Source organism: Pseudorasbora parva, chromosome 18 (genome assembly GCF_024679245.1).
Source record: "Pseudorasbora parva isolate DD20220531a chromosome 18, ASM2467924v1, whole genome shotgun sequence".
Classification (NCBI taxonomy): domain Eukaryota; kingdom Metazoa; phylum Chordata; class Actinopteri; order Cypriniformes; family Gobionidae; genus Pseudorasbora; species Pseudorasbora parva.
Window position 1 is genome coordinate 37,266,243 of NC_090189.1, and position 15,835 is coordinate 37,282,077.

Below are 15,835 nucleotides of genomic sequence, written 5' to 3' on the forward strand. Positions count from 1 at the left end.
GAATTCAGTTTGGTTTTCATCAACCCCGTTTCAATGCAGTACTGTTCACTGTGGCCAGCTCTGAGCAAACTCAGGTGTTAGAAGAATCTCAATTGGCTAAAGAAGACATAGAGCGTGTTTAAAGAGATGCTCAGGTTTCTAAATCTGGTGTTTTGTAGTCCCGAAGAAGGATGGGGGATTGCACCCCATCTTGGATCTGCTTCGTCTGAACCATACTCTGTGGACTTACAGGTACGAGGTGTTAACGCTGAAACTTGTGTCTCAAATCAAGTCCAAGGACTGGTTTGTGACAATAGATTTTTGACCCTGGACCACAAAACCAGTCATAAGACCAAATGTTCAATATTAAATTGATCTTGGTCTGGTGATAGCCAGACAAGTCATGTCAGACAAGCTGCTCTACTTCTGATATTTCCTTATTTAGTAATATTAAAGTAACATTTGTGAAAATAGTAAGCAGTAAACTGGTTAATTTCATTTGTGTCAAACTCTACATTTCCTACACATTTCTACTCCACAAATATTTGGGATGCGAAAGATACAATGTAATTTGCAATATATTACTGAATATTAAATAATCCCAACTAAGCAACTAAAAGTAGTATAGTATATATAATAGTAATTTATTCCTGTGTTCAAAGCTAAATTGTACTCCAGTCTTTCCACAAAACAATATTAAGCAGTACAACTGATTTTAACATTGATAATAATAATAATGATATCATCAGCATATTAGAATATTTTTGAAGGAACATGTGACACTGAAGAGTAAAAAAAGGAACAATCTGCTTTGCCATCAGAAGAATAAATTACATTTTAAAATATATTTAAATAGAAAGTTATTTTAATTTGTAACAATGTTTACTATATTTTTTAATGAAATAAATGATGAACCCCAGACTGGACCCCTCTTCTTTCAAAGACTTCTTTCAAATAAAATTAAAACAATTGTAATGTTTCCAAACTTTTCACAGGTTCTAATACCTTTATGTTTTTGTCATCAAAACGAGTAACATTGCCATGGCACCATTTTAAACAAAGTATACCATGGTATGGTTAATTTGAACTCAAAATATGCAAATGTTTGATTAATAAGATTTTTAGGACTTTCAATTTAACATGTTTATTAGTTTGTGTGTGTGCGTGCGTTTACACTAATGCCCCCTCAAACGTACATACATTTGGAGCTATTTCAGCTTGAAGTACCACCTTCATGTATTTGCAAGTCTGCAAACTGATGTCTTTAAATTGTCTGCATGTTGGTATTTTTCTGAGTAGATGCTGATATTTGCAAGTAAATGAGTCTGCATATAATGCAAGTAATTCAGTTAAAATTTAGAATTGATTAATAACCCTAATACCTAATAGTCTTTTTTCCCTTCTCCAGTACTCCACCACGAAAAGCACGTGCACTATACGCCTGCAAGGCTGAACATGACTCGGAGCTGTCCTTTATCGCAGGGACCATATTCGACAATGGTAAGTCTCTGTTTTTAACCCTCAGTGGGTGTACTATATTTGGTTAGGCAGGTTTGAGCCTTAAGCATTGGCATAAAGCAGCAAATCGATATATCTGCTTTGTTCCACCTCCTGCCCCTTAACAGTTATCAGAGCTCAAACCTTCCACAGTTTGACATTTGACACTGTTGAGCAGTAGATTAGATTATTGTTTAATGAAACCTCAGGCGGGTTCTACTGCAAGATTAAATAGAGGCTTCAAATGCTCAAGATTATTTGTTGGGTCTCTGTGGGGGATAGAGTCATATTCTATTAGAACTGAGGGATGAGTCAAAATTATTTTTGGTAGTAATCAATATTAAAGGATTAGTTCACTTCAGAATGAACATTTCTTGATCATTTACTCACCCAAACTTCATTCAAGATGGTCATGTCTTCCTTTCTTCAGTCGAAAAGAAATTAAGGTTTACATTCTTGGTAATTTTTCCATATAGTGAACTTTAACAGGAACCAACGGGTTGAAGGTCCAAATTGCAGTTTCAATAAAGCTTTAAAGAGCTCTACACAATCCCAGCTGAGGAATAAGGGTCTTATCTAGCCAAACAAGTCATTTTTTTAAGAACATAAAAATGTATATACTTGTTTCGACGTAGGCGGAAGTACCATGGTGAAAAACTTTTTCTTTTCTCCTCCAACTTCAAAATCGCCCAATATCGTTGTTCAACCTTTTTTTGGTGAAGGGCATTTGACTTAGTTTTTTGCACATTCTCTTTGTAAACACCGGGTGGTACTTTTGTATAGAGTGTGTGACCTTTCCAACGTGATTACGTAATGTGTGGCGCAAGAAGAGCATTTGTGGTTAAAAAGTATATACAGTGGGGCAAATAAGTATTTAGTCAGCCTCCAATTGTGCAAGTTCTCCCATTTAAAAAGATGAGAGAGACATGTAATTTTCATCACAGGTATTTTCATCAAGGGCATTGAAGATGAAACGTGGCTGGGTCTTTCAGCATGACAATGATCCCAAATACACAGTCCAGGCAATGAAGGAGTGGGTTTGTAAGAAGCATTTTAAGGTCCTGGAGTGGCGTAGGCAGTCTCCAGATCTCAACTCCATAGAAAATCTTTGCAGCGAGTTAAAAATCTGTGTTGCCCAGCGACAGCCCCAAAAGATCACTGCTTTAGAGGAGATCTGCAAACCTTGTGGTGACTTACAGAAAACGTTTGACCTCTGTTGCTGCCAATAAAGGGTATATAACAAAGTATTGAGATCAAATTTTGTTATTGACCAAATACTTATTTTCCACTATAATTTGCAAATAAATTCTTTAAATAATCAGACAATGAGAAGTTTTGGATTGTTTTTCTTTTTCTCTTTCTGTCTCTCATAGTTGAAGCGTACCTATGATGGCAATTACAGGCCTCACACATCTTTTTAAGTGGGAGAACTTGCACAATTGGTGGCTGGCTAACTAAATTAATGTTTTGCCCCACTGTACATTTACTTGTTTTTTTGTTGTTGTTGAAAATGCCGATTGTATGGCTAGATAAGACCCTTATTCCTTGGCTGTGGTTCCATAGAGCTCTTTGAAGCTGCACTGAAACTGCAGTTTGGAACTCATTGGTTCCTAGTGAAAAATCCTGGAATGTTTTCCTGAAAAACCTTAATTTATTTTCGACTGGGGGATAGTAAATTATCAGGACATGTTCATTCTGAAGTGAACTAATCCTTTAAGCAACAGATGCTGCAGCTTGAATTTGGAACTGTCCTTATTTCCTTTGGCTCTGTGGAAATAACTAAAGGATTAAAGTTATCAGTGTGACTCAAAACAATCTTCCTTTTGCATCTTTGTCTTATAGTCCATCCTTCAAGAGAACCAGGTTGGCTGGAGGGCACCTTGGATGGGAAGACGGGGTTGATTCCGGAGAACTATGTGGAGTTTCTTTAGATGCTTTCGGTTAAAGAGACAGTGAGAGGGGCGAGGCACAGAGTTTTGCATAGAACTGAACTTTTACAGAAAAGCTGAGTTAGTATGCTGAGCGTGTCTGTGCAATGTTTTTGGCATTCCCCTAGCGCAATGGTTTCCAACCACGTTTCTGGAAGCCCACCAACAGTGCACATTTTGCACCCACATCAGATTTTGGAGTCACTACTAATGAGCTGATGACTTGAATCAGGTGTGTTTGATTGAGGAGACGTACAAAATGTGCAGCGTTGGTGGGCCTCCAGGAACATGGTTGGGAACCACTGCCCTAGCGCATCATTGCCCCACATATCCCACAATGCACTGCAGCTGTTTAAAAAAAACATGGGACCAAGTTGTTGCTGCTGCCTTGGCCACAATCAAGAAACTCTTTTATTCAAACGGGCATATAATGAGTTGTAATTTATATAATTCATATAATTTGTTTTTATAACTATTTTTTGAGCACTTCCTGGTTCACCATGATGTAATATGTGTGCTATTTCTATGCAGTCTGGGGCTTTTTGAATGTCTTTTGTGTCCTTCAGGTCCTCGTATCTGTTTTGTTTAGAACTACTAAGCGATAACTGCTAATTATGGGGGAAAAAACTAAACTATTGCACTCTTTTGTATATCAGGAAGCAATTAAAAAAATTAGAATTTCCTTTTTTTCTCCTTTCTTAGCATGTAAGTGGAAAAGTGTAAATTATTTCTTAATGTGAATTAACGTCATGTAAACCACTCTTATTTAAGCATTATCTTTGATTTGTGTTCATTTGGAGTGTATTAACATTGTAAATAAGTGATAATTGATAAGGTATAATTTTTTTGTAAAATGTGAATTATATATATTTTTACTGTAGCAAACTAACTTAATTTTTTGATAGCCAATTGATCTTTTTACATAAAAAGTACATTTTTCTGAGCCTTAATATTCTTTAGGATATTGAATAAATAAAACATGATTCAGTTTATTTGATTTTTTTCTTTCTATTCAATAAAAATGTTTAAATGGTTTAAATACATATTGATATCGATTTTTTTGTTTGTTTGTTTTTTTGTAAAAATAACAATAGGTTTCTGAACTTTACTGACCAGGGGGTGTATTCACAGCAAAAAAAGAAGTTTATCACTAAGAGTTCTCCTAAATGGCAGTACAAGTTCTTAGTTACGCTGTTTCTCTTTAAAATCTATTCACAAAGCTGCAGAAAGCAACTTTAACTAAGGAATAGAGAGAAGTCTTATGCTAATAGAAAGGGCTGACCTCCTATGGATGATGTCATCACGCTTGCTAATAACTATGACCACAGTGATTGGCTGATATGGGAGGAGTCTCGTATAGTGATTTAAATATATACATTTTTGTTGAACGAGGTTTCATGTTGCTATATTCAAATAAAATGTTTAAAATAAGAATGATGCCATATTCAAAGAAAGATTTTTTTAAAAAATTGTAATTTTTTTTTTTTTTTTTTTTTTTTTTAATTAAGATTTTAAAAAGTAGGCTAAGTGTCACTAATTAAAGGGATACTTCAACGCTTTTTCATATTAAACTGTTATTCCCTTTACTAAAACAAGTTGATACATCCCTCTCTCGTCTGAATGCATGCTCTTAATCGCTCTGACGCGCGGTGACGATCTGATAGCATTTAGCTTAGCCCACTAAGCTCAGTTCATTCACTATGGAACCAAACAGAGATCAAGTTAGAAGCCACCAAACACCTCCACGTTTCCCCTATTTAAATACAGTTACACGAATAGTTGAACGATCAAGTATGGTGACATAAAATAAAACATGGCGCTTTTCTAAGCGGATTTTTTTTTTAAAAACTATAATGTATGGCCGAATAGCACTTCTGAGAGTACTTCGACTCGGCGCAGTAAGAATTCTCGGCTGAAACATCTTCCCTCACATCTCCTCCTCCCTCTCTCATTTCTGTCAATAGGGGGATTTTTCAGCTGGGACTTTTTGTAGGAAGGTTCAAGAAGGGGTGGAGTTGCAAAAAGTTGGTGAAACGAGGAGAGATGGATATAAACTGATTGGGAGAAGTTTATCGAATTCAGTGATGAGTGGTTTTCATTTGTTGAAGGAAGTAGGAGAGTTGAAGAGCTATGCTGGGAAATCAGCTCAACTTTACAGGGGCTATTCCAAAGTCAGAGCTCAGGCATTAAAATAGGATAGTACCTTGGTGGTCAAAAGCAGGCTTGTGCAAAATTCAGAGTTTTAGAAATGGCCTCCATTCAATTTATTTGGAATTGGATTTGGAATTTGAATTGAATTGACTCCGCCAATTCAAGTAGAATTGAATTCATGACAATATAAAGAAAAGTAATATTTAATTTTGTAATTTGATAACACAATTTCATTACACGCATCTACACTGTAAAAAATATTATACATATTTCAATTTTCATTCAAATAACACAAAATTGTGGTAAATGCAGTTCTCATTAATTCCAATGCAAAACTCACTGAGGAAAACTGATGTATCTAATTCTCAATCGCTCCTCAAATGTTTATCATCGAGTCTGCAGCGTTCTGCTCTGAGGATCTTTCTGCAGCACTAAAGATTCTCTCAGCAGGTGCAGAGGAAGCTGCTATGGCAAGGCAAATTTTTAGGTTGGGCAGTTCGGTCTGGCCTTTATCCATAGAGGAGTAATTATCTCTGAACAGAAACTGTTCGGACCAATGAAATCATCAGGGCGGGCTTTAGACGATGACGGACAGATGATCAACAGTAACGTAATCATGCACGTCATCAAAGGAGCTTGGATTATATTTGTTCGAATCCTAAACGGAGAGCTTGTTTGTAAATGCATTCACCTTCACAATTTCTCTCAGAAATGATGATCATGTTGAGTAAGTACTCTGTGTATCATTAAATAATTATATTTTTTTACAACACCGGCAAAGATCGTGTATTCCAGCCTGATTTCAGCGCGCGTGCAGACAGGGTTGCCAAGTTTTTACAACAAAACCCACCAACTACTAGCCCTAAACAATAGCTTCTCGGGGGGTTCTCCGGGGGGAAAATGGTGTTTGGGGGGTAAAATGTGTGTTATTTTGGTTTAGTTGCCTGCTAAAATTCGCACTCATGGGTCTATATATCACATAATAGTTGCGTCAACCCGCAGACATAGAAAACAACCCGCGGGAAAAAAACGTGGACTTGGCAACACAGTGCAGTTGAGCTCTGTTGACATTTGACAATGCGTCGCTTCGTTGCTCTGATTGGTTGTAGCTCTATCCAATTGATGTCTTTCCTGGTTCGGTTGAAACACGCCCCATAATCACAGTCCAATGGAGTATCAGACTCATATTCTGACTAGAATTAAGTATGATCATGTCTTGGTTTGGGATCGCGCAGAGCCACGAGAAAAAACGTATTTTCTTTTCGACTGAAGAAAGAACTAATCCTTTACCTAGGTGGGAAAGACTATGGAGAAAAAGGTTAACGAAAGGTTGAACTGGGTGGAGTCTAAGGGGCTTCTTCAGAGTGTGCACAAATTAGCAAATCGAGGGAACGAATTAGTAAAACATGCGCATGATTTATAAATCGAGGGAATTAAATTCCACACGATTTTGACTACTAGTACTTTACTGCATGTCATTTGAGGGGCTCCGTACTTTTCAAGGCACTCAAAGCGCTTTACATTGAACCAGGGAATCTCCTCAAACTACCACCAATTTTACTTTTTGTATTATACAATACAAACATTTGTTTACAATACTTTTTTACAACAATTTTACAATATTTTTAGCTCAAGTAAAAAGAGAAACAGTGGTGGCAGTATTTTTCGATATCGAAAAAGTGCACGGTATGATGTTAATCAGGTTGCAGCAAATGGGGATTGGGGGCAGAATGCTTCAGTGGATAAAAGCTTTTTTGTCTGAAAGAAGTTTAAGGTCTTAGAAGTCAGTTTTCTATACATACACATACATGGTACGGGGGCCCAGCAAGATGGTTTGTACCCAGGGCCCAAAATTTGGTGCTACGCCCCTGAATGTAAATATATGTTAAATGTAATGAGGTGATTGTGTGCGGTTGAGCTGAGTCAGCACTGAGAACAATTTACACTGGTCTAAAGTTTGATTATGGGTGTGTAGCCTAGGGGTCAGCCTCCAAATCATTACATAAACTTGATGTAATGCACAACCAAGCTCTAAGAATTTGTAGTGGAGCGGTCAAAACCTCTCCAGTGGCAGTCATCCATGTTGAGGTGGGGGAATGCCCTTGTATTTTACTAAACTTTAACTTTTGTTGTATTGGGCTAAACTTAAGCCTAGTTCACACTTGCCGATTTTAACCCCCGATTTTGACTCGCCGACAGGTTTTGCGAGATCGTCGACAAATGGCCGAGATCACAGGCAATCACGCAGTGCGAATGATCAAAGACGCGTTCAGAGAGAATCGCCGACGAGTAACCGACGCCCGTGAGATATTTGGCATTCTTAATATCTGGACCTGTCGGCGATTCAAACTCCTGCTGTGTGGAATGAGTTCTGACTGAAAATTGAGCCAATGACAGCCAATGAGAGAGTGAGATACAGGGCAGCGGGAGGTTCAGGGAGGAGTTATAGAGCAGAATATCAGTATTTTAATAGATATACCGTATATACCCGAATATAAGATAAAAAGGTTTTGTGTCCTAAAATTAAGCTGAAAAATGGGAGGTCGTCTTACATTCGCGATATAGACAAAATCGCATATCTAGTAAACTGACGATAACAAGGTGGCGCTGTTGACGCTCGCGCATCTCGAAGATAAATCTCAACACATGAACGCCGCTCACACAGAGAAACAGCGCTAAACATTCAAAATGTTGTTTTTATATTTATAACATATGATACAATTAAACAACATCACTCAACCAAAAGTGTTTTCCTGAATACTATCACGACTGAAAATGACACTGATTTCATATGACAGTTCCAGAAACAAATTAAAATAGTTACAAACAAAGACTCCAAGCAACAAAGTTCCAAACACCACGCGTCTCACAGCAACAGTGTGCGTTACTGAATGATTCAGTGTTTGAATGAATCGGTTGAATCAATGATTCAATAACCTGTTCGTAAACGACTGCCCCAATTTGAATGAATTAGCCGTTTGAATGAATCGTTTGAATGAATGACTCACTCATTAAGACTCATCTGCTGCCACCTACTGGAGGTTTAGTTTCATGTTTAAACATACTTTCTAAAGTGTCTTATTTATCCAAAAATACAAATCTCATAACATTATTTAATGCTGTTGTAATTTTCAGTGTAAATTATTTAATTTGATTGGTAACAGCCCTATAGTGTCTTATTTTGATTGAATTTATAGATCAAATTTAAGAATATAATATAAGATTAGGGGTAAAAATGCCTTTTAAAAAAGGTAAACATATCACAAATATGCAGATTTCAATATGCCAAAGCTGATTGGACACTGGTGAGAATATAGCTTCAGAATAAATTATATTTACAACACAAAAAAATTAAAAATAAACCTTTTTTCTGGACAATCACATTTTTTACTGCAGAACACAATCCTTGCTCCCTCTGTCTCTCCCAAAATTTCCTCCGCAATATACTTTTTTCTTTTTCTCCACAAATCAGTGCACAGACAATTTGGAGCTAACTTTGTGCAGTTTATTATTTTTAATAACAATTCCAAGTCTCGCCCGTGAACTCCGGTCTGACGCACGTGTGATCTCACGTTGTTTACTTGTCACATCTCGCGTGTGTGTGTTTGGGAAACGTAGTTTCCGCACCGGAGAGAGAGAGTGCAGTCTGAACTAGGCTTTATGGGACATAATGAGTCACATTGCACACCCAGTCCTAAGAAATTGTCAAGAGTGATTGAATGGAGGAAAAAGCTTTGGATGGACTACCAAACTAAAAGTTGTGAACATGGGGTTAAGTGACCTCAATATCTGCCCTACAGTGGCATACCCTACAGTAACTTCCCCCTTGGACTATCGAGGAATTAAAAGTCTTTTAATTCCTCAAAAGTCCAAGGGGGAACTGTAGGGTATATAGTATAGCTGTATAACAGCCAGGGCATGGTCATATCCGCATATGCTTCTAAAATAATTGATAAAAGGGTGGGGGTGGCACACGTGGTGCCTGAACTGGGGCTGGCTGTAGTTTCGAGGCTAAATGATGATTTGGCTGTATATATACGGCAGAGATAGATTCTAGCCATCTGGTTATGCCATGTTAGGGGTAGAAAGCAATGGGGGTAAATAGACAAGCATCTGACTCTAGTTCTGCTTTAAATATCCAGAGTTCCTACTCAGGGTCCAGGAGAGATACTCTTGATATTTTACTGTTAGCAAGTGGATTACAAAAGGCAGGTTTAAAATTGTCTTTCTGTTGGGTTCCAGCCCACATAGGGGTTGAGGGGAATGAGCTGGCTGACACATATTCCAAGAAAGCAACAGGTAAAGACAACATTGATGTTGACATAAAATACAGCACAGCAGATGTCAAGAGCATTATTAAAGCAAGAACTTATAAAAATGGCAGTATTTTTGGAATAATAGGTCCTCTGGGAGACATCTCTTTAGTCTCCAGCCTAATGGAAGTAAGATTGCAGGTATCGTCAGAGCCAGACATGAGGAAGCAGTATCGTCCAGGCTTAGGATTGGACACACCAAACTTAATAGTACTTTATTTATAACAAGCATGTTGATGGTAACTGTGAGCAGTGCCTCAGGCATAGCCCAGAAACAGTAGAGTATTGATTCAGTGTCAGAAACATCATCAAGACAGACAGAGGCTTATTGCTCAAGTAGACGCCAATGAAATTGTCTTTGAATATAAACATAGTTTACAAAGTGTTGAGAAGATTTTTCATTTTCTTTTTTAAAGAATACAGGGCTTTTAAAAAGATTTGAACTTTATATCTAAGCTGCAACTCTTGCTTCAGCAGTGGCGGTAATAAAACAAATAGTTGTCAACCGCCAGCTAAAATAAAAGAAGATTGCCTTCATCAAATGATTACCGCTCTGACCAAAGTGCACATGTGTGCGGACGTAAACTAATGCCATGTGTTGTTCACACAACTTCATGAATGAACTTTGTGACATTATTCTGAAGTTTTCTCCAAATCAGAAGATTAAAACAATGGCCAGTAGCATGAATCCTGTATGCCTACTTGAGTGTGGTATAACCATACTTATTAGCGAAATATCAGAATAATGAAAATGGTATGTAAACTGGAGTGAAGAGTTCTGCTCATGTCAGGTAAATATCGTACGGCGATTAATGATTAATTATAAATAGTCACATTATTGGTTGAATCAAATATTTAATGACCTATTCATAAACGACTGCCTCATTCTGGAATGAATCAGCTGCTTCAACGAAACGACTCATAGTGTCTTATTCTAGTTTTTTCTAGCTCTTTGATACCAATCTTTCATTTGAAAGCCACGTTTCTAGCATCTGTAAAACTGCATTCTTCCATCTTAAAAATATATCTAAATTACGGCACATGCTTTCAATACAAAATGCTGAACAGTTAGTACATGCGGTCATGAGCTCAAGGCTAGATTATTGTAATGCTCTACTGGGTGGTTGCCCTGCTCGCTTAATAAACAAACTCCAGCTGGTCCAAAACGCAGCAGCTCGAGTTCTTACTAGAACCAGGAAGTATGATCATATTAGTCCAGTTCTGTCAACACTGCACTGGCTCCCTATTAAACATCTGCACACTACAGTCAGCTGATCCGGGCCGTATCCAGATCAGATGGTGGACCTGCGCCTGGATATGACCAACGCATCCCTGAACAGGGCCGTGCACAGGGGGGTGGCCCGGTGGCTAGAGCCACTGCCCCTCATCGGCTAAGGTGCCCCTCTTGCCCCCTTCCCTCCCTCACCCTCAGAGGATTCCTATAAAAGCGTAATAAAAGCGATCTGTTCCGCAAAAAATCCACTAATTCCGCTAATCCGTTCCGTGTTTTCCCGCTCCCTCCGCAGCATCGCTCACAGTCTGCAGCGGGGTCCGCTCTCTGTGGAGACGACAATTCCAGAATGTCGTCCCATTAACGGGTAAATCACAAACTCCACAACTCCAAAGTCTACATTACAGACAGTGGTTGATCCGCAGAATTATTAGTTTGTTTCTTTCAACAGTTCAAACATAAATTAAAAGCTCCAGCATGTCAGCGGGTAAATCGTCATATACTGTATACTGAATAGCTGATAGTTTGTCACTAGGCTATTTAACTCCTGTAAAATAGATTTCCGATTATAATACATTTTTGTGAGTTAACACTTGTATCTATAACATGTCATATTTATGATATTTTATTTAGACCATATTAATTGTATACACAATTTAAAAAAAAAAAAGGTAATAAAGGCTATTATAGATATGAGTCGTATCAGGGTAGCCTGGGGCTAAAGCACACCCTAAGAAAAATGTGGTCATTTTTCAAAAAAGTTCATACTTGTGCAAAAAATATCTTGCAACGTTTGCATTATTTTCTGTTTATTTGGATGAATAAAATAACATTCTGTTATTAAAAAAACTGTTGCGTATGATTTACATAAATCATAAACAAGACCTTTGTCTCAAAACATATTCAATAAAGGATTCTTATTTGCTACTTAAATCTTCAATACTTAAATCTCCAATAGAAAAGAGATCAAATTAGCCCAGAATAAACTTTTTGGAAGAATAATTAGAACAACATAAATGTAATTAGTACTAAAGCCTAACAATTGTATTCATTCTCTATATTAAGATGATACTCAACCCCCTTATAGTGCCCCTTTTTTGGTTTGGGCAACTGCCCCTCAAAATGTCTGTGCACGGCCCTGTCCCTGAAGTGTCTGCTGAGAGCATGTCAATTAAACTCCCGCTGTAAATGCCGCATCGACACGACTCTTCGACACGGTTGCCAGAATTATCATCATACACTGTTTGTTTGTCGGCCGAAGGAGAACTGGCACCCTCAACTGAGTCTGGTTTCTCCCAAGGTTTTTTCCTTCCTTTTTCCTGGCCCTGAAGGAGTTTTGGTTCCTTGTCAACGTTGCCTTTGGCTTTTGGCTTGCTGCGTTGGGGACACCTAAATTTCAGCTATATTTACTGATCTGCCTGCATTGACAGTATATGATAATTGAAATTAGCTGGATGACATCACCGCTAACACTGTGAAGCTGCTTTGAAACAATCAGCATTGTAAAACGTGTTATATAAATAAAGGTATTAATTTATTGATCAAATTTAAAGGGGGGGTGAAACACTCAGTTTCAGTCAGTGTCATGTCAATCTTGAGTACCTATAGAGTAGCATTGCATCCTGCATATCTCAGAAAAGTCTTTATTTTTTTAATAATTATATAAGAAAGATGCGCTGTTCCGAGTCTTTCCGAAAAAAGCCGAGCGGGTGGGGGCGTATCGTGTGAGCGGAGCTAAATAATGACGTGTGCGCCGCCGTGTTGAGTGCGTCGTAAAGCTGTGTCATCCCTAACAGCGGGAAAAACTTTATTCAAAATAAAAATATGGCTTTTAATCAGATACAGCCATACATCTATGATCCGGAATCAGACCCAGAGGCTGCAGTTGAACAGGAGCAGCAGCAAAAACGACTACAGCAGGACGTCTCTATGTGGTACAAGTTATACACTAACTATATAATATGCTTAGCGGCTTGTGTTATTTACATATTTATACTTGAATTATATCGTCGTATTTTTGTCTTTGAAGGTGTACATGTGGGAAGTGCAGTTGTGCACGTGTGTTTGTGTGTTTACGCGTGGTTTGTGTAGACAGTAAGCGGACTGGTTTTGCACAGCAGGTTAAGTTAGTGTTTACATAGAAAGACACGGAATAGTAGCACATTTGAATGAAGAAGCGCGCTTATTTAGTTCAACATATTTCCCCCCTCTTTGTGTATTGTTGTTTGGAGTGCTTTTACAATACACAAACATAAAGTTACACATATAGTGGCCAGCTAAACAAATGTACACGCACTACACATCGCATGCTCCATTGATCAATTAACTATACGTGATCATGTTTGGGCTACTTGATGAGCATTGGCAAAAACACAGACATTTGAAGCAGTCTAACTCACCGCCTGCGGTTCTAACGTTGGGACTGCTCCATCCTTCAGCATTAGGCGATCGGGAAAATCCGGCGTCGAGCTGGGCCTTGTTTATGAAACAGTCGGCATCGAAATGCAGCGAACAGATATAAACATTCGCGCAACTCAGTTGCTGATCCGGAAAAGCAAATTACATCCACTGTTGCCTTACCGCGGGGTTTTGGGGGAATCTGTGCAGGACTGTCTTGGTCTGGCAACCAAAAACGCACTTTTTTGGTGACATTGTTAATTGTGCACATCACAGTGCAGCGCATCCTACAAGCCAGCGCTTTGATGGGCGTAGCCTGTTGCTTTCGCTCTCTCCCTCTCTCTCTCTCACGCTCTTCCGGTAGAATTGTCCGTACGGCCCATACAAGGAAATTCCGCCCCCATTAACGTCAAAGGGGACGCATGATCGCAAAAAACTTGCCGAAACTTATGACTAACCGGAAGTAGTATTTTTGACAAAGAAATACTCCCATCAAACGTCCACCTTAACTTTTGAAACTTTGTCTATGTTTAGGATGGGAATCCAAGTCTTTAACAGTGTAAAAAGATCAGTATGCATGAAACAGCATTTCACCCCCCCTTTAAAAATATAAAAGGAAAGCTAAAGCATAGCCTATATTTGATAAGATTAGGGGAAAATACCCTTTATAAAAGGTAAAAATATCATATAATTTTTTTTTTTTTAAATTAATGTGCATAAAAATATCATATAAAATTTTTTTTTAAAAAAATTAATGTGCATAAAGGCGCCAAGAAAAGATGGAAAAATCTCCAAAAGGCATCAAATGACAGATTAGACATCCTTATAATATGTCAAAAAAAGTTAGATTTTATTTCCATCGTTTACACTTTCAAAATAACAGAAAACAAAAAAATGCAGTCTGCAAAAGTTTGGGGACCCTGCAGAGTTAATACCTCGTACTGCCCCCTTTGGCAAGTTTCACAGCTTGCTAACGCTTTTTGTAGCTAGCCAAAAGTCTTTCAGTTCTTGTTTGAGGTATTTCACCCATTCTTCCTTTCAAAAGTCTTCCAGTTCTTTGAGATTTCTGGGCTGTCTGTCACACGCTGCTCTTTTAAGGTCTATCCATAGATTTTCAATGATGTTGAGGTCAGGAGATTGTGAAGGCCATGGCAAAACCTTTAGTTTATGCCTCTTGATGTATTCCACCGTGGATTTTGAGGTGTGTTTAGGATCATTATCCATTTGTAGAAGCCATACTCTCTTTAAATTGAGCTTTTTCACAGATGGCATCAAGTTAGCATCCAAAATTGCTGAAATTTTATTGAATCCATTTTTCCTTCTACTTGTACTTCTACTTAATGTTGCCTGTGCCACTGGCTGCAATACAACCCCAAACATGATCGATCCACCCCCATGCTTAACAGTTGGACACAGGTTCTTTTTAAATTCTGTGCCCTTTCTTCTCCTAACATACCTTTGCTCATTCCGGCCAAAAAGTTCTATTTTAACCTCATCGGTCCACAGAACTTGCTTCTAAAATGCATCAGGCTAGTCTATATGTTCATTTGCCAACTTCAAACGCTGATTTTTGTGTTGAGGACGTAGAAGAGGTTTTCTTCTGATGACTCTTCCATGAAGACCATATTTGTACAAGTATCTCATTATAGTGGAATAGTGTACCACAACTCCAGCGTCTGCCAGATCTTTCTGGAGGGATCGTGCAGTCAAACGTGGGTTATGATTTGCTTTTCTCACAACCCTGCGAGCTGTTCTGTCTGATATTTGTCTTGGTCTTCCAGATCCTGCTTTAACTTCCACTGTTCTTGATGACTGCCATTTCTTAATAACATTACGAACAGAGGATATTGGCATCTGAAAACGCTTTGCTATCTTTTTAAAGCCTTCTCCTGCTTTGTGAGCATCAACTATTTTTAGTTTCAGTTTTCTATATATTTCTATATATATATATATATATATATATATATATATATAGAAATATATAGAAAACTGAAACTGAAAATAGTAATATATATATATAATATTAATATTAATATATTATATAATATATATATATATATTAATTATATAATATATTAATATATATATATAATAAGAATGTCTAATCTGTCATCTGATGCCTTTTCGAGATTTTTCCATAATTTTTTGGCTTCTTTATGCACATAAATACAATTTTTTTTCAATTAATACAACTTTCAATCCCCACTATATATATATATATATATATATATATATATATATATATATATATATATATATATATATATATATATATATATATATATATATATATATATATATTTATTTTTCTGGACAAGTGAATGGCAGATTTAATGTCA

The 15,835-nt window shown here is 37.5% G+C and overlaps 1 protein-coding gene across 7 annotated transcripts in view; it reads left to right on the top strand.

Moving 5' to 3' along the window:
* Positions 1-4,277, top strand: part of LOC137046956 (rho GTPase-activating protein 26-like) — a 176,951-nt gene extending 172,674 nt beyond the window's left edge. For all 7 annotated transcript variants that reach the window (XM_067424476.1, XM_067424477.1, XM_067424474.1 and 4 more), the window contains 2 exons: positions 1,388-1,479; positions 3,319-4,277. In XM_067424476.1, coding sequence (XP_067280577.1) covers positions 1,388-1,479; positions 3,319-3,407 — 181 coding nt within the window. In that variant the 3' untranslated portion in view covers positions 3,408-4,277. The remainder of the gene's footprint in view (positions 1-1,387; positions 1,480-3,318) is intronic.
* Positions 4,278-15,835: the final 11,558 nt, after the last annotated feature.